At 45.1% G+C, this 17,861-nt stretch overlaps 1 protein-coding gene across 5 annotated transcripts in view; it reads left to right on the plus strand.

Moving 5' to 3' along the window:
* The window catches only part of LONRF3 (LON peptidase N-terminal domain and ring finger 3), a 36,605-nt gene extending 22,796 nt beyond the window's left edge, over nt 1-13,809 (plus strand). For 3 of the 5 annotated variants that reach the window (XM_032619796.1, XM_032619793.1, XM_032619797.1), the window contains 5 exons: nt 1,832-1,953; nt 4,058-4,216; nt 4,806-4,986; nt 6,002-6,151; nt 9,208-13,809. In XM_032619796.1, coding sequence (XP_032475687.1) covers nt 1,832-1,953; nt 4,058-4,216; nt 4,806-4,986; nt 6,002-6,151; nt 9,208-9,363 — 768 coding nt within the window. In that variant the 3' untranslated portion in view covers nt 9,364-13,809. The remainder of the gene's footprint in view (nt 1-1,831; nt 1,954-4,057; nt 4,217-4,805; nt 4,987-6,001; nt 6,152-9,207) is intronic. The other 2 variants (XM_032619794.1, XM_032619798.1) reach the window with 1 other exon arrangement.
* The last annotated feature ends 4,052 nt before the right edge of the window (nt 13,810-17,861 follow it).

Consider the following 17,861-nt stretch of genomic DNA (forward strand, 5'->3'; position numbering starts at 1 on the left):
ATGTTTATTCTGCGGTTTGAAGAGATCACTCCCAGGTCCCCAGGAAAACCTCACAGAACTTCATTGTGGTCCTTGCCCCACTCCTCAGCTGCCACTGTACTTATTAGCAGACATTTGTCTGCTGGAAAATCTCTGGGTCTTCCAGATTCTCTAAAATGAATCACCCAAACTGCCACCTTTGTCTTTCAAATGGACTTGCTGTAATTTTCTATAGCACAAGCAGATCTGGGCATCCATCTTGTCCCCCCACCCCAGGGACTTGTGTGCCATATTTTACAATCAGTATAAATGTTCCTTGACCCCTGTCGTCCCTGAGGAGAGGTTGGAGATGATGCAAGACTATCTCTAGGTGAATGTAGATCCAGAGGAGTCATGTGTCAATCTTTCCCAACACCCCAACATTTAAAATAAGGGAAGGGAGTGAAATAATCATCCAGGATAGCCCTGAGGCTGTGTATTGGGCTGCGGGGCAGGGTCAACGTCATATCTGGCCTAGGTGAAGACGTGGTATTTGCTGTCCTGATTGTAGGTGAGAAGCCCATGGTCCTTATACTTCAATAATACATTGGTGTTGTGGCAACACTACAACATTCAGATTAACAGAAAGAAGGAAAAGCTGCCGTTAAAATTTTAGTATGTACGTTTACTGGGTTTTTGTTTCAGCATCAGCGGAGGAGTCACCTCCTTCTTGGAGAGGCTACCTCCTGAGTCATTGCTTTTCCCCAAAGACTGGGACTGGTCAAAGCAGCCGGTTTTTCTGCAGCCAGGCAATGGCAGTGGCTGAGAAGGCATCGTGGAGGCAGAGGCTGTGAGGTCCTGGACTTAGGGGCTAGAAGATATTCCCATCTATCTCTGTGTCTTCGCACAGGGTCACACTTGCACCATTTTCCAGAGAGAGAAATATCTTATTCCGATCATGTTCACTGCGGAATAGGCAGACGTAGCCCGTACTGGGAAAGGAAAAAATGTCTGAAGCCTGCCGTTTTATACTCAGGAGCTCCCCCTGCTGGGTCTGTGTGGCTGGTTTCCATAGCCAGCAGTTCTCTGCAGATGTTTTCGTTCCCATTGCCTGGTTCACACAAACCCACTCCTTACAGATCCCTGGATATGCACGGACTAGGGGTGTTTGGGAGGAGAGTAATAGTGACAATTGACAACTGAGCCCGAGTTAGGTTATGAAATCAGGGTTTATAACATAAATCCAGTGATACCTAGACGGTATTATAAAAAAAAAATAGGCAAATGAAATCACCAGTATAGCTTTTCTTTTTAAAACTAAAGTTAGAGGAGAAAAAACTATATAATATATAGACTTGAAATATCCCGAAGCCCAAGCATTGGGGTGGGGTTGGGAGTGGGGCACAGCAGGAAAGGATCAATAATTGAAAATTGCTTTTTAGTTCCCTGAACCTTTTGACCACGGACTTTCAGCGTATCCCAGATGGAGACCATTTCTGGGAGCTTATAAACGCAATAATCAGGAAAAGGAAAGGAAAGGAAAGGATTTTCTCCCTTTTTTGACAAGAATATGATCTCAATCAATTTCAGCGTTGTAGGAAAGCTATGACATTTTTAAAACTCCATTGCAGGTCTTTTCCCCTTTTTAAAAATAATTTTTCTAATTATAAAAGTAATTCATTGCATGTGGGGTTTTTTTAAGCTAAACTCTAACCTCCAGAGAATATATACACTATGATAGTATCAGCTGCCAATGTGTGGGTCTAAATTACTCCAGTATGTGGGACGTTTAACTGTTCTACTGATTACATCAGAAGTGCTTTGTGTTTTTCTGATGACTGCATAATATCTAATTGCTTTGTTCCCCGTATAGTGCTTGGCATCAAGAAAATACAGTAAAAATGTCATAATGGAAGAGCTAATAGCTAAATTCCTTCCAGAAGAACTCAAGGAACGAAGAAGGCTTTATGAAGAGGAAATGGAAGAACTTTCTAAGTATGCATATGCACATTGCTGTACATTCCCTCCTAACTCCTCATTTAGTGATACCATGTTGGTAGCTTGAAATTGGCCACAGTGAGAGTATTTACACCGCAGAAATCGGCAAACGCTGTAACAAGGGCTTACCCGCTCCATCCCCAGAAAGCCAGTTGTTCATTTACCAGCACCCACTGAAGAAGCCTAAGCTGAACCACTGACCAGGTCACATATTGGCACTAGTAACTGGGTATCACGGATACCAAATTATTGGAGCAGTTTAATCAGGGGGGCTTAATGAAGTGCAGTTGACCCTTAAACAACATGGATTTGAACTGCGCGGTTCCACTTATACGTGGATCTTTTTCAGTAGTAAATATTATAGTCCTACACTATCCGATCCGTGGTTGGTTGAATCCACGAATGCAGAACCGCGGATACAGAGGAACTTCGGATACCGAGGGCGACTCTTAAGTTATATGCTGATTTTCAACCGGGCAGAGGGTTGGCACCCCTAACCTCCGTGTTGTTCAAGGGTCAGCTGTATCCAGAAGACGGTTTTCAGGTACATAAGGAGGTTCTATGAGGTTAAGAACTTTGATATCAGCCAGACCTGGGCTTATGACGCAGTTTTGCCACAAAGTGAGTATACTTCATGACCCTAGGCAGGTCACTTAACGTCTCTGGGCCTCAGTCTCCTCATCTGTAACTTGGGGATAATAATAGACTTGTTACGAAGGTCGGATGAGCTAGTGCGTAGTAAGCACTTAATAAAAGCAATAGTAGGAATGCTGCTTGTTACTATGCTTCCTCTTCCATCACAGGTATTGTGAGAGGTAGAGAGTGGGGGTGGAGAAAGAAGCAAGGCTCCAAGCTCTCTGCCTGGCTGGAAGAACAACTCACCTAGCAGAAAAAGCAGGAAGGAAATCACTAATTTCTGTCTCTCATACTGCTGACCCCCCATCTCCCCATCCCTGGTGGAATTCTCACAGCATTCTGGGGGCAGAGTTCCCGATGGCAAAAGCTGTTCTGGTTTTGTGCTCACCCTGTAGAGAACATTTCTAAACTGCCACCGGTTTGTTTGTGCCTCTCACTTTGAATAACACGCTGTGCTGGGGAGCCAGAAATGAAATCGTTCTTTGCTCATTAACATATTAGATCTACTCAAGGCACCTTTATCTTTATTTCTGATTCTTAAGTTCACCTTGAGTCTCTCTGGGCCCTCTTCTCAAATACCATTTAATGTCTGATTGGCAAACACTGGAATATACTAGGTGGATTTCTCTTAAAAGGAATCCTAAATTTAATCCTTTTGAGATTTGGGCAAGTGATCTTATATATCTATTGGTAAGTTTATGTTCAGATGTCCCTGTATTGGATTTACTAGACAAATAAAATAACAGTGATCCAGCAGGAGCTGGCCCGGTTGGTGGTTCCCCATCAGGCCACGTGTCTGAGTCTTCGTGGGCACATGTTGAGAGGCAGACTCGTAGGTGTGGATTTCAGAGCTGCTGCACCAGTGTCTCTGGGGGGGGGTGCAGTGGCCTGTTGTCTGTGTTTAAGGGCCTCCGGTGATTCTGCTGCACACGCAGGAGTGTTTGAACATCACTGGGCTAGATGACTCTTGCCCTCTACTGCTCCCTCCTCCTCCCAGCTGGGCCTGCCATGCAGATCCTCTGGGGGCTTTGCAAATATGTGAGATGTTCACAGGGGTCTTGCAGAGATTTTCCTACCGTTCCTTTGGAGAGCTGGGTCCACTTTTACCACCCTTCCCCATACTGCCAGCAAGACACCTGGAGAGATTGTTTGGAGTGGAGAGCATGAAAGAAAGAAAGAAAAGTATGAGGTATAACTATCACCGACAATGTTAAGGTACTAGAGAACTTCATTACCCAAATTAGAATGTGTAGAAGGTCAATTTTAATCGTAGCCCTTAGGCTAACCTGTGCACCGGATAATGGGATTCAGCCCACTGCACCAGATGCATTTTGGTATTTTTTTATCAGCCTCAACTTGATGTCTCCTTGCCTTCCTGCGGGGGAACCACATGGTGAAATTTGGCCAACCTTTCTGTGTTCTGCTTCAATGCTGTGAGATGCATGTCCTTTGCTCTTCCTGACAGCTTAAATAAGAATGTGCCTATTTTCGTGTGTACCATGGCATATCCCACGGTTCCTTGTCCCCTGCACATCTTTGAGCCTTGTTACCGTCTGATGATTCGTAGATGCATTGAGACAGGCACACGACAGTTTGGCATGTGCCTTGGAGATCCTGTCAAAAGGTAAGTGAGGAGCTATGCAAGTAAAGGGAGGTTGGGTGGAAAGGGTTTTTTGTTTTACTTTGGGGCCCTCCCAGGAGCATTTGTAAGGATCAGGGTCCCTCTGGCCCCTAGTTTACCGTGTGAGAGGCTGCCTGTTTAAAGGAACCCCAGGATCAACCTTTTGTTAAACAGGTGGTATATAGTCTAAAACGTGTTTTATAGGAGTGTGGTCCCTGGAGTCAAACTGCCTGGGTTCATATTCTGGCTCCATCCTTGGAGCAAGTTTGACTTCGGGCAAGTTACTGAACCTTCGGTGACTCAGTTTCCTTATCTGTAAAGTGGGTACAATAATAGTGCCTACCTCGTTGGGTTTGTTGGGAGGATTGGTGAGTTAATAATGCACATAAAGTACTGAGCACAGTACAATAAATGGTAGCAGTTACACATTAAAATTTTTTCTCATACAGGCACTGCCTGTGGTGTTATTGCAGCTATAGACTCTGGGACAGGCAAGGAGGCGGAAGTCCCTCAAGGCCCAGCATGGGGTTATAAAAATGGGGGGAGGTGCGCAGGCCAGGGAAACAGCTCATCAAGAATTTACTTTCTTGAGTCCATTCCCCATAAACAGGTTTGCAGAATATGGCTGCATCCTAGAGATCAGAAATGTTCAATTCTTTGCTGATGGCCGCTCAGTGGTCGACAGCATAGGCAAGAGGCGCTTCAAGGTCCTCCATCAGGGCCAGCGGGATGGTTACAACACAGCTGACATCGAGTACATTGAAGACCAAAAGGTGAGGGTGGCCAGTGCCACGAATCCTGAAGCCAAGCTAGCCCTGTAGCTTGGCAGACCAAGATGATCGCAAAAGGATTTCTGGGCATGGGTGGGGGCCTTGGGATTTCTCACCGATTTGCTGCTGCCACATTGAGTGCTGCCAGGTTGCTGTTCGATTGTGGAATGGCAGTGATTGCGCCCCTTGTCTGGGCTTTCCCTGCTTAGTTGCCGATTTATATTCATGCATAAGAGATGCCAAGCCAGGCCAACCCTGGGGCCCATTCAGCATAGGAGTTAGGTCTCTGCCAGGGATGCCAAGATCCGGAGCTGGATCTATACATATGTATTTTATTTTTTGCTTTATTTATATTTTAAACCTTTTTCTTTTGAGATAATTGTAGATTCACATGCACGTGTCTGTTTTTAAATGTGCAGCCTGGCCAAGAGCCCTTCCCAATAATGCATCATCCCGTAAGGCAGAAAGATGACATGTCCAGTTAATCCTTGGTTTTCTGAACTAACGGGTAGAAGGAGAGGTAAATGATCCCATAAGCGTTTATATTTACATTCACTACATAGTACACGATTAATAAACATTTGCTCAACGAATAAATGTATTTGACTTGGAAGATAAAGTTACATACGGAGACACAGACACTGCTCCCTCTCTTCCCGGGGAGCAGCGGGAAAGCAGATGTTTAAAAAATGAAAAGGAGAGAGGCGTGAACAAGCACAACCTAGTTTAACAGCACGCCTCCACTCAGGCCAGTTAGCATCACTGGTTTTCTATATGTCTGGCTGTTTCAGCTCATTTGCCCAGCTGAACCTTTCTGTGTCCTCCACCCTCAGCAATATTTACACACAGTCCACCCTCTGGCTGAGGAGCCTTTCGCATACTACACAGGAGAAAGCCAAGAAGGGCAGGTCTTCCCGTAGGATGACAGGATGGATGCTCAAATAGGCAGGTGTCAAAAGGGGCTCTAGGCATGAGGGAGAAGGTACAGAATGCTTCACTTCCACTTTGATACTTTCAGGTTCAAGGAGAGGATTGTGCTGAGCTCATGGGATTACATAACTGTGTCTATGAGCAAGCGTCATCATGGTTTCATTCACTCAAATCATCTCTGAAGAATCGGATACTCAATCATTTTGGTCCAATGCCAGAGAAAGATGCTGATCCCCAGGTATATGAAAATGTCTCTTTGTAATCAGTCACCCCCACCAGATGAGAGAGCCTAGGGTTTGTGATTAGATGCTTGTGTGGTTTCCACCCAGCAAACTTAGCGTAGAGAGGAAGATGGATCCGAATCGGTCTTGTTTGGCCGGGCAGTAGGCATCATGGGTAAGAACAAAAGGACCCCAAATCAGAACTGGAGGAACTAAAGTAAAGCAGTAGGAACTTGGATCCAAGACAGGTTTTAAGAGATTAGTTAAGTGAGAGGATGGGAACACAGGCACCATCAACAGAAGAACCTTTAATTGTGAGTCCAGATTCCCACCATGATGATGCGTTAGGGTGACAAGATTCACAAAAGGCCAGGCTTAAGAGAAGGGTACCTAGGGAGCTGAGACCAAAGGCTGCCACTTCCTGGAGGCTTCATAACTCTCTCCCTGATTGCTGCAGGAGCAAGGAGTGAGGAGCTAGGGCCAGCCGCCTTACAGGCTTCCAACTGCAGGATCACAGAAACCTTTCACCCCCAGGTCCCTCCACGCTTAGCCCTGCAGGTCCAGACCCCTGCCATTGTCCTCATCAGGGATGAACAAGTTTTCCTGAGAAAACTGACCCAATCCTTAAATTTACCCTTGGCTGAGTTATACTAGAAAAGAGTTCATTAGATTCTACTGGATCAGTCTATTTCCCGGAGGGACAGGTCCATTTGAGAGATCAAGCTGTAGATCTGAAGCTCTCCAGGAAAGTGGAGATAGTTAAGTTTCACCAAGCTTTGTTTGCCTGGTGTACATCGGGGAATACTCTCTCTAGGACAAGGCTGGAGATATCTTAGTCAAATATTTTCCCACCATCACCTTTCCACATTCTGACCTGGTTCCTACATAATCGCCTCCATAACTTCCTTGATTCTTTCCCTGTACTCATTCCTGACTTTATCACAATAGTAAAATAGAATATGTGTATTCTGACTTCCATGCCAAAAAACTGGTCCTACTTACTTCTCTAGCTGTGTGACCTCGGCTAAGTCCTTTCCCCTTTCTGACTTTTTCGCCCATCTCTGAAATGAGGGAGGTAGACGAGGAGGTGTCTAAAGTCCCTTCTTCCTCTTGCGTTCCGAGGCTGTAAAACACCAGTCTGTTCCCTAATGCGCTGCATCGTGAATGTTGGAGGGAGAAAGGCCATTGCTTCCAGATGATCCAGCTCCTGGCTCTGGGCCACTGTGACTCAGGACTACGGCAGAGCTCTGAGAAACCTCATGGTCAAGCTGAATGTTCCCCTTCATCTTCTGGAAAGCATTCTCCCCTAGTCAGGCAGAAGATAGCGATCGGCAATGGTAACAGCATCTTCCACAGGACAAAACACAGGTGCCACCGTGTGATTCCTAAGGGCTCGGTGACACAGAAAGCCGAAATCTTGGGTTTCATTTCACTTCTTATTAGGACTGTTGCTTTGGCAACAGCAGCAGCAGAAAAAATAAAACCCATCCAGTTTGATGGAGTCAGTGCTGTAGCCCCAGCGGTCCCGTCAATAAGAATGTTCTAAGCCTCCGCAAGAGGTTTCTTAGGAACCACCACGTGTATTCACATCAGCTTAAACATCTTTGTTAATGATCCTGGGAAATACAGTTCAGGATATGGCGATCTAACGTTCAGAACTCATCATAGGAGGGATAACACGTTACAGACTGCAGTGAGGGACAAAAAGAATCCAAATGGAGCTAGAGGCACAGAGAAGCAAAGAGGCAGTGAAGGTTGTGGGAGAATCAGGTGACCAGTTTGGAAGCAAACAATCCCGCGTGTAGAATGTGGTTCTCTGCAGTCCTAAAGCCAACCTTCTGAAGGGTGTGGGCAGAAAGCTCATTTGGGGCTTAGCAGGAAATTAAGTCACCAGTGTCTGCAATGTGTACCTGGGACGCTGCTGACAAACAATTTTGGTGCAGGATCACTGTAGGATAGGGAAGCTCTTTATTAGAGGAAACCTGGGATGGAATATATTTCTATGTGACTGTGTTTTCCAATTGGGATTTTTGCGAAGTGGGATTGCTGTGCTTTGGGGCTGTGAATCATAGGCTCTGGTTTTAGGGGAGAAGCTAGCCGTGGCCCCGTTTAGTGAGCTGGCATATGTGGACTCTGTTGCCTTCAGCCAGAAACAGGGAAATGGAGGTAAGAGACATGCAAAAGCCTAAGGGGTCATGAGAACTGCAGACCCATATGCTCTACGCCTCAGGCCAGAGGGCCTAAACAGAATCTAAGAGGTGGAAGAGGCTGAGTAGCTGTCTCTCAGTATCCATGGGGGTTTGTTTCTAGGAGGCCCCATGGATACCAAAATCCCTTCTGTACAATTATGTAGTGCTATGAGTACAGTCAGCCCTCTGCGTCTACAGGCTTCACATCTACAGATTCAACCAACCAGTTTTGATCCATAGTTGGTTGAATCCACAGATATGGAGGGCCGACGGTAGTAGACAGTTCAGCTTGTAAAATCACACTGGCTAGAAGGTGTGGTGTATTTGTTAGGAAATTGATGTGTTTGCTTTAACCACTACCCAAAATAACTGTAGCTTAAACTAGATAGAGAGTGTAAGTCATAGAGATGGAGGGCTGGGGCATCCCTGTTCCGTGAGATCACTCGGACCCAGGCTCCTTCCTGACAAAGCCCTTTGAGTGTTGCCCTCATCCTCCTGATTGAAGAAGGCTGATCATCAGTATGTCTGTGTTCTAGCTAGGGGAAGGGGAGAGAAAGAGGAAAGTGAGGGTGCATGCCCCTTTCCCAGAGCATGGCCTAGAAGTTCCACTTATCACTGCCTTTTACATCTCCTTAGCCAGGACTTCGTCTTATGGCCTCACCTAGCTGCAAGGGAGGCTGAGAAACGTAGCCTTCCCACCCCCACCCCCTGGGTGGCTGTATGCCCAGCTAAGATAAAGGGAAATAGAGATGGGGGGTAATTAGCAGTCCCTGCCACACACGGAAGCAGTTTTCCACCTGGGATGTTTCCTGGCAACTTTGGAAGCCTACAGGCTAGGATCACTTGCACAGGAATAAGACGAACCCATTGCATTTCTCTTGCAGATCAACCCCAATGGCCCGGCCTGGTGCTGGTGGACATTAGCGGTTCTTCCGTTGGAAAGCCGAGCTCAGCTCCCGTTCCTAGCCATGAGGTCCCTAAAGGATAGACTGAACGGTATTCGGCGAGTCCTGGCCTTTATATCCCGAAACCAAAACTAGTGAGTGGATTGCTGAGAAGGAGCTCCCATGCTCCCCTCCCCACCGTGGGGGAGTCATCTTGTAAATATACCTAATCGCAATAACATCTTAGAAGGGAGTATCAAACAGAGGCATTAGCCTGCTATTGATCAGAAGGAAATTAAGTGGAAAGGCCAAAAGAATGTGACCTGTTTGAAACTTTCTTTCTTAAGATGCTTCTTGACATGCTGCACAGCTACATGCACAGCAGAGGTTGTGTCTACGAGCCCAGAAGAAAAAAAATTTTCTCAAAGTTTAAAGTGATCTTGCATTAATTTTCTGTCTTTCATAGACGAATGACTGTGTGGTTGAAATGTGATGCCCAGTTACTAATCATGTTGCTGCGTTATTTCACTGACTTTTGAGGTGTCATTCCAAATGGTTCATACTTTATATAGCATCGTGTAAAATAGTGTTCATACTTTCTTCTGTGTTAATAATTTATTTTCTGCGCTACCGTATCCTTCTTTGCTACATGTATGTTTGTAACGATTCAAGTGGGCATCACTGAAAACTACTGCTTTATTTATTGATGTGGTTTACCATGTACCTAGGGGGAAGTAACAATACCAGAAATGTGCAATTTCTGCTTTAACGGTTTTTGCTACATTTGATCCCAGTTCTTGAACCATCTTTGTATCTATCCCATTGGATGCTTAAAGGAAGTTCAGAATCATGCCAAGATCATCTATCCTTACAGATTCTATTCTGCTTTCAGTTTGAATCCAACAATATAAAAGACTTAAGGGATTTGGCATAGGTTGTGGAATAAGCCAGGGTACAATAAAAGTAATCCATTTTCTATGTGTCATACAGAGCCAGGATGAAGGAATTATTTTCCTGGAATCAAGAGAGGAATTAGAGGAGTGTCTTCTATTACAATCTCTTATAGGCATTTATTTCAGCAATCTAATTACATCTTAATTTCTCCCCAGGGCAGTTAGTAATGGGACTTTCAGGCAGGATAATATTTAACCCTTCAGAGGTTTTCAGTCTGGCGTGTCACAGCCATGCCCAGCTAGCCTCCATACATCACCTCTTCTCAGGGTTCTGAGGATCAGGGCCTGGCTAGCGTGTGTGCAAACACTTGATGAAGGACGGTTCATTATTAAAAGTGTAAAGAAGCCAGGAAAGAGGGTAGAACCCTTTAAGAAACCCTCAAACTATCTTTTTGGCTTTTAAATCTTTTCAAAGGAAGCCATTAATCCATGATTTTACCTAAACACGGTCTTTCCTCCTCACTGAGATGGGCCAAAGATTTCAATACAGGGGAAGAATAGTGGTAAAGGGGGTAAGAGTGAGGTCTTGTTTAGCTTGCTTAGTGCCAGTTTGATTTCTTTAGTGCCAGGACAACCTGAAAACAGGAGTGTTATAATGACAGAGTGAAAAGATTAGGACAGCGAAGAAGTGAATCGTGTTGTTCCTACCTTCATGCAAATTATCCTCCCCCCATGTGACTCTGGACAGCTGCAGTGCGAGACTCACACACAGCCCATCCACTCTGTTCCCGCTAGAGGTTAATGCCTCAAGTAATCAGTCTGACTTCTTCCATCACCACCTGTGGCCAGAAACAGAAAAGGGAGAATGAGATGATCCAGGCAACAAAAAAGAGATTCATGTAAGCAGAAACCAAATAACCTTTTCTGCACTTTCTTAATGAACACCGTGTTGTCAGAACACTATGTTACCAGGTTTGATGTTTGGAGCCCAACTGGGCTGGTAAAGAATGGAAGCATAGGCGTGGTTACTGCCTAAGCAAACTCTGCAAGGCTCAGGTAGGAGGAGATGAAAGGCTCCCTCTCCCACCTGGTGCCCAACCATGTGGTCATAACGCAGTCCTAGGACAGTAATTTCCTACTGTCTAGTGTAAATGCAAGAAAGAAAAGGGTCATAAGTGTCTTGGATTGCTAGATGTGTTACTTTTGTGATTTCACTTTTTCTGAGCACCAGTTTGTCAACTAGCAAGTGGTGGGGATAAATACTGCACGTAGGGTTCTTATAACATCACATGAGATAATATATATACATCACTTAGCATAGTGCCTAGCACATAGGAGTCATTCAACAAATAGTAGCTATGATTAGATTATTCATAGTTACAGAATATCATCAGGGGACTACATTGGCGTAAAACCCTGCCTTTACACACAATACCCATTTCCAATTCCTTTAACCTTGGTTGGGGGAATCCACACCTCTGATTTTCAGACCATAACTTGATGAAATATTTACATGTAATGCCTTTGGGGGCCAAGTCTGTTTGGGAAAATGAAAAGACTGGAAGACAAATTAGGGTCAGAGGTAAGGGAGAATCCCATACCAGCAAATTTTTCCTCTTTCAAGAGGGCTAAAAATTAGTGTTGTTTGGAGGTCTAGAATTTCTGATATAACGAAAGCCTTAAGTTCTAGCTCCATTAGAATAACCATCTCATCACTTCCTGCTCTCCAAAATGTATAAAATTCCACATCATAGAATATTTCACGTTGATAAGAGAGGACCTAACTCCAGCAAATGTAGCTTGGCTAGGCAGAATTGCACTTTTCTCTCAGTAGCCTGGATACACATTTGGACTGTTTCACATGTTTTACAGCAAGCTTTTGTTTCAGTAGTGGTGGGAGGCAAAGTGCAAGGCTAAGCCTTGGCTTTCTTTGATATGTACTTGAATGGGGTAATCAATTGGACATGACTATTTCACTGCTTGTAAATTGATTTTGCTGCAAAGCTTGGGAATAAAGAGTATACACAGGAAAAAAATAAAGTTAAATCTAGGCCAGAAGGACAAGACTTCCCCCTTGGTAGTTAGTGCCATTTATTCAGCTAATTTTCCTGTTTATTGTGATTTACCTAGTCTTTTCCTAGTAGGTTATTTTCTGTGTGTGTGTGTGTGTGTATATAGGTGTATGTGTGTATGTATATAGATGTGTGTGTGTGTGTGTGTGTGTGTATATATATATATATATATATGAGTGTGTTTGTGTATATATGTACATGTGTGTATATATATTAGGTACCAAGCAGACATTACGCCTTTCTGCTTTGTACTGTACTATTGCTGCTAGCTAATAACCAGCAAAACGTAGAAAATGAAAAATGATAAAACTAATTTTCTGTAGACAACTTGGAGAAAAGAGTGCTTGCTCCTTACTCAGTGGGGTAGAGAACTGACTGTGTCAACAGTTTGCCTTTTCTGAAGGCCGACTGCTTCTAGCCCCTTGCTGCTGCAGCATGCTGGGACTCATGGAATCACTGCACATGTGGCCCTTCCAGTTCTGCCTGTGGAGCCGGACTGGGCTCAGATAGTCCCCTGTGGCTGGCTGTTGGAGCAGTGGAGCTCTGAGGCTGGTTCACAGCACTCAGAAGTCTCTTACTGTCAATAGATCGCATACTGTTGATGGACTGGAACCCGCTGGGGCCTGTGTTTCCCCTCACCAACTCCATTTCCAAGATGGGAGTTTTATTCAGGGACTCATTCCTTGAGTTCCCAACATGTTGACTTTGCATCCATTTCTGTTTCCTAAGGCAGAATCATAGCAGAGATATGTAATCAAGATGCAAATAGAAGGCAGCCCAAATAAGGGGAAAGGACAGATTTTCAGCCCATTCTTGGGCTTGAGGAATGAGGTTTTGATTTGATAGAAGACAGTTCTGAGAAGCAGCCAGCTGCATGGGCTGCAACTTGTGGCCTTTCCTGAGTGCAGAAAGAAGGAAAAGGAGCCAAGTAAAATGTACACGTTTGGTTCCTCTTAGAATGATAGCTCCCACTGTCCGACTATTTAATAATCTGGATTATGCACATCCAGAGGTGAAATGAAGACATTTTCCTTTACAAATGGGTATTTTCAAATGAGCTAAATTAACCTTGAGAGAGAAGTGCCTGTAATCTCTGTTCCTGGTGTCATTTTCAAGCTTTTGCTTCGTGACTGTGTTAGCCATTTAAAGTTTACAAAGCAACACTGTAGCTTATGCATCATTTTAAAACTTGCTTGACATTTATCTATAGTCAAAGCAAAAATAATAAACAACAACAAAATCAAAGGAGAGCAAATAGTTCGATGTGGCATCGTAAGCTTATTAGATAAACTAGTTCCGTCATTTTATGCAGCTCTCAGTAATGCCAGGATTAAAATATCCAGCAAGCCATTTAAACAGTGGCAAATGTGTCTTTGTGTTTGTAATTCCAGTTGTTTGTTAAGCAGCCATTTTACTCTTGCACTGTAATGAGCTGAAAGGGGAATTAAGATAATGCCTTTTTTTCCTTCCCATATTGCTATTCAACTACCTCTATATGCTTGATGTCTCTTTAGGGTCTTCTTTACTCTAAATCTGTACAAAAGAAGTTTCAGCTCATCTATGTTGTAATAACAATGTGATATAGACAGTCTCTGTGAAAGCTTGTTGTTCATTAAAAAATGTTTCCTGTTGTCTCACTTTGTATCTAACACAACTCTACCCATACTTTAGGGCAAGAATTGCCCAAATAACTTCAGTTTTTTTTGTTTTGTTTTTTTTTTTACGTGGGCATGTCACTGCTGTGGCCTCTCCCGTTGCGGAGCACAGGCTCCGGACGCACAGGCTCAGCGGCCATGGCTCACGGGCCCAGCCGCTCCGCGGCATGTGGGATCTTCCCGGGCCGGGACACGAACCCGTGTCCCCTGCATCGGCAGGCAGAGTCTCAACCACTGCGCCACCAGGGAAGCCCGGTATCTTTTTGATGGAAGCTGAATAGAAAGGAAAGGGATCAGAACATCTATTTTGTTCTTGTTCCTATTGGCTGTAATACATTTGACCAGGAGATCTTCCGAGGAAATAGACCTGCACTCAGAAAGCAAGCTCTTACGTATGTGACAGTGAGGCAGGTGTGAACTGATTAAACTAATTGTTTAAAAATGCACCAGGAAAGCTTGTTGTTACTAATTATATTGAACCTTTTTGCTAATAATCTGCCCCTACTTTATTTGTCAATCCATTCATATATTGAGTTTGCTTAAAGCAGAGCGCACTACCTACTCTGTTTTCTTTGGCATGATAAAATGTTCATGAAAGCAAATTACACGTTTTATTTCAATTAAATGGTTTCTCGACAATAGGCTAAAGCTAAGGCCCACAGCATGAACCCTTTGACAGGAAAATTGGTAAAATTGACTAGGGCAATGAGCAATGTCGACTGAGCTGACTGTGGCACGAGAGCTTCAGCAACATCTCACCTCCTTTACAGTACAGATGTTAGTCTCGTGCCATTGAGGACTTTACACAGGTTCTATTTTACCACTGAAGAAAAAAAGACATAGGAGTAAAACAATTTAAAAACAAAATGATAGAACACTCCACTTGGGCCTGACCTTGTTCTTTGTAACAGGATCTTTCGGGTAGTTGAGAAAAATCAGAACTCCTGCCAACCAGGGCCCAGAGGGGATGCTTGGCTCTGTTGGACTTCGCCCTTCTGTGCCTCGTCTGCTACTGTCTGGTTCTCATGAGATAGAGCACACGCTGGCCAAAGGCACAATCTTCCCTCCGAGGCAGTTCTTCTGCCCAGAATGCCTGCCTAATCCTTTCTGGAGAACTGGATTGGATCATCGAAAAAGAAGGTCTTGTTTGAGCAAAGCCAAAGCCAACACTTGCTGCTTCCTCTCCTCTGGGATCCACCCTTTGAGTTCTCCAGGGCCAAAGATGCCTCCCTAGAAGGAACTCCCAGTCTCAAAATAAGATAGGAGCAAGAGAAGGGAAGGACAAATGCCCTAAATCCACAGGCTCTCAGATGTTTAAACATTTCCTTCCCCTCTTATGTTTTATGAGTTCTTAACTCCAGGAGGGGCTGAGGTGGGATGATGGGAAGGGGGTGGTGTCAATACTTTCCATATTGGCTTCTTCCAGGCAGTGCAGAAGCTTCCCAGCCAGACTTGTCCATGGTCAGCCCAGTGCAGAGCCATGCCTTGGTCAAGGCAGAAGAGCGGAGGCCCCAAGGAGCCCTGCTTCTGGATCTCGGAGCCCACCTCTCCCACCCTTTGTAGTTTTCTGCCGATTTCCCCATTTCAACTGATCCTCCCATTGACTGGCCACCCACGTTTACTGTCCACTTATACACATGTATTAGCCAGTGTCATTGTTGCATTAGAAAGCCCTGAAAAACCCTTTCCTCTGCTTATTGAAGTGTTGCCCTCTAGCCCTCCTGCAGAACACCACCTACCTCCCAGTAAGGCAATATCAACAATTTCTGGATACCACAAGGGCAATGAAATTAAGTCCCCAAATAGCTTACTTAACAGAAGTCCAGTTTCGCTATAAAAATCTTGCTTCTCTTGGATATTAGAGGTGCGTTACGGAAATACTCAGCACGGTCTCGGGAACAGGGGAGATCACTGCCCCCTTTGACCCATCAGGACGCCCATTGCCACACCTGGCGTGCAACTGCATCCTCAGGACCACGTACTCCTCCTGCAAGCCCGTGAGCACTTTCATAAGAGGACCAGGGAGGAGGGCTAGGGAAGCATGAAGTCCACAAATGGAGTTAAGCTCTTCAGTTCCGGCAGTCTACAGGGATGAGTTCCAACTGGTGGGAGGGAAGGAGGGAGGGAAAGAAGGGTGTGGAAATGGTTAATCATGACAAATGAAGTGACTTCCTTTTCACCGCCTTCTAGACAGAACTTCAGGCATCCTCTTCTCATGGTGACTGGATTTGATCTTCCATCCTGATTGGGGATGCCACTTGTGTCCAAACCAAGACTGCAGTCATGTCTTCAGGAAGCAATGACTGTCACGTTCTTAAACCCTTAGGCATTCAAAGACCCTGCTAACGTGCACTGAGTGTCTCCTGCATGCCACGCTCTTTTCTAGGTTTTTAAGTATTTAGCTTCTTGTGGGATCCTCCCTATGACCTAGGAAGTAGCTCTCTAGTTCCATGTTACAGGGGAGTAAACTGAAGCACATGACTTACCTAGGGTCATAGAGACTAAAACCTGGGCAGTGTGATTCCAGAGCCCACAACCTTAACCAGTATTATGGGCTGCCCACCATGCGGTGCTACGGACCCAGGAGAACAACTCAGCCGGTGGATACTCGGCTGGGGAACCTGCAGTAAGGGGGACAGTAAAAGAGCAGTTCCCACTTACCAAATGTGAGCAATGTGATGGGTGCTGTGCTTCACATTATCTTGTTGGTCCTGAGGTAGGTGCTGTTATCACCCTGAAAAATAAAGCAACTTGTTGAAGGCCACGCAGCTGGGAGGCAGGGAGGCTGGGCTTGGGATCCAGGCTGTCTCACTCCACAGTCGTTAGACTGCGTCTCATGAAGCCCACCGCTCTCACTTCTCGGGCCTTGGGTTTGCTGTATTCCCACCACTGCCTCCCCACCCCCACCAACAGACATTTATCTACCTGAACAGGAAGACCAGAAGCAAGAGATTTCAAGGTTGGTTCGTAGGTCCAGTAATCCCATCGAGTGCCTGGTCCACTTCCATCTTTCCTGAATGTTTTTAAAGCCTCATTATTAATGAAACAGCTTCACAAAGAAAAGAAGGCTGTCTACCTAATCCTTCCCACTGGGGGCCAGATGCCTGAAGCAGGGGGGTTTGTTGGCCATCAGCAATACAGGGCTATAAATCCACAGATGAAGGGATTTTTTAAGTAGAATAAGGTACTTTGAATTCTCCCTAGAACAGGTTGTGACATCTTACTGGTTCCCTCATTAATTATGAATTAAATAAAATCTTTGACGTGTGTTCAAAAATAAGTGGAAAAGGGGGGTCTTCTGATGCTCACCTCTACTTCAAAGTTCAGATGGGAGGGTGTTCACCAGAGGCCTTTCTGCCTATAGGAACTGGCAGCAAAATAGAGGCTCAGCGACAGTGGTGATTCTTAGTCCAGGCCCTGCAAGGGCAGTAGCACCTCCGACTCGTTCACTTGTTAATGGAACAAGTATTTACAGGACACATTATATGCTAGGCACTGGGCTACAGAGAAGAACACAACATGTCTTGTTTCCTTGAGAGGCTCACAGCCTAGGGAAGAAAACACAGAGCATCATACAGAGCATTACTTTCCTCAAAGGAAAATCACCTAATCTTGCTTGGGGAGGTATTCAGGGAAGGCTTCCTGGAGGAGATGGTGCAGAAGCTGAATCCTGAAGGACGAGAAATTTTCCAGATGAAAGAGTGGAGGGGTTGAAGAACATTCCAGGCAGAAGAAACACATGAAAAAATCTAGTGGTCCATCAGCCAATCGTGTGGAATATTGTGAGCAGTTCAGCCCGGCAGAGCACAGGGTTCAAGGCACGGTGGTTCCTGACAGGGAAGCAGGGCCCAGTGCCTCACACTTTTGTTTTATCCTGATTGAAACCACGAGCTGCTCTCTTGCAGGGCTAGCGTGTGAGAGCCCAGCCTGCCAGCCAAGTCAGGGTTTGTGGGGTAACCGCCACGGGAGTCCTCTCGGCACAGCCTGACTTCTGCTGCTGAGCCCAGGAGCCCCATTAGGGTTTGGACGAGAGA

Source organism: Phocoena sinus, chromosome X (genome assembly GCF_008692025.1).
Source record: "Phocoena sinus isolate mPhoSin1 chromosome X, mPhoSin1.pri, whole genome shotgun sequence".
Classification (NCBI taxonomy): Eukaryota; Metazoa; Chordata; class Mammalia; order Artiodactyla; family Phocoenidae; genus Phocoena; species Phocoena sinus.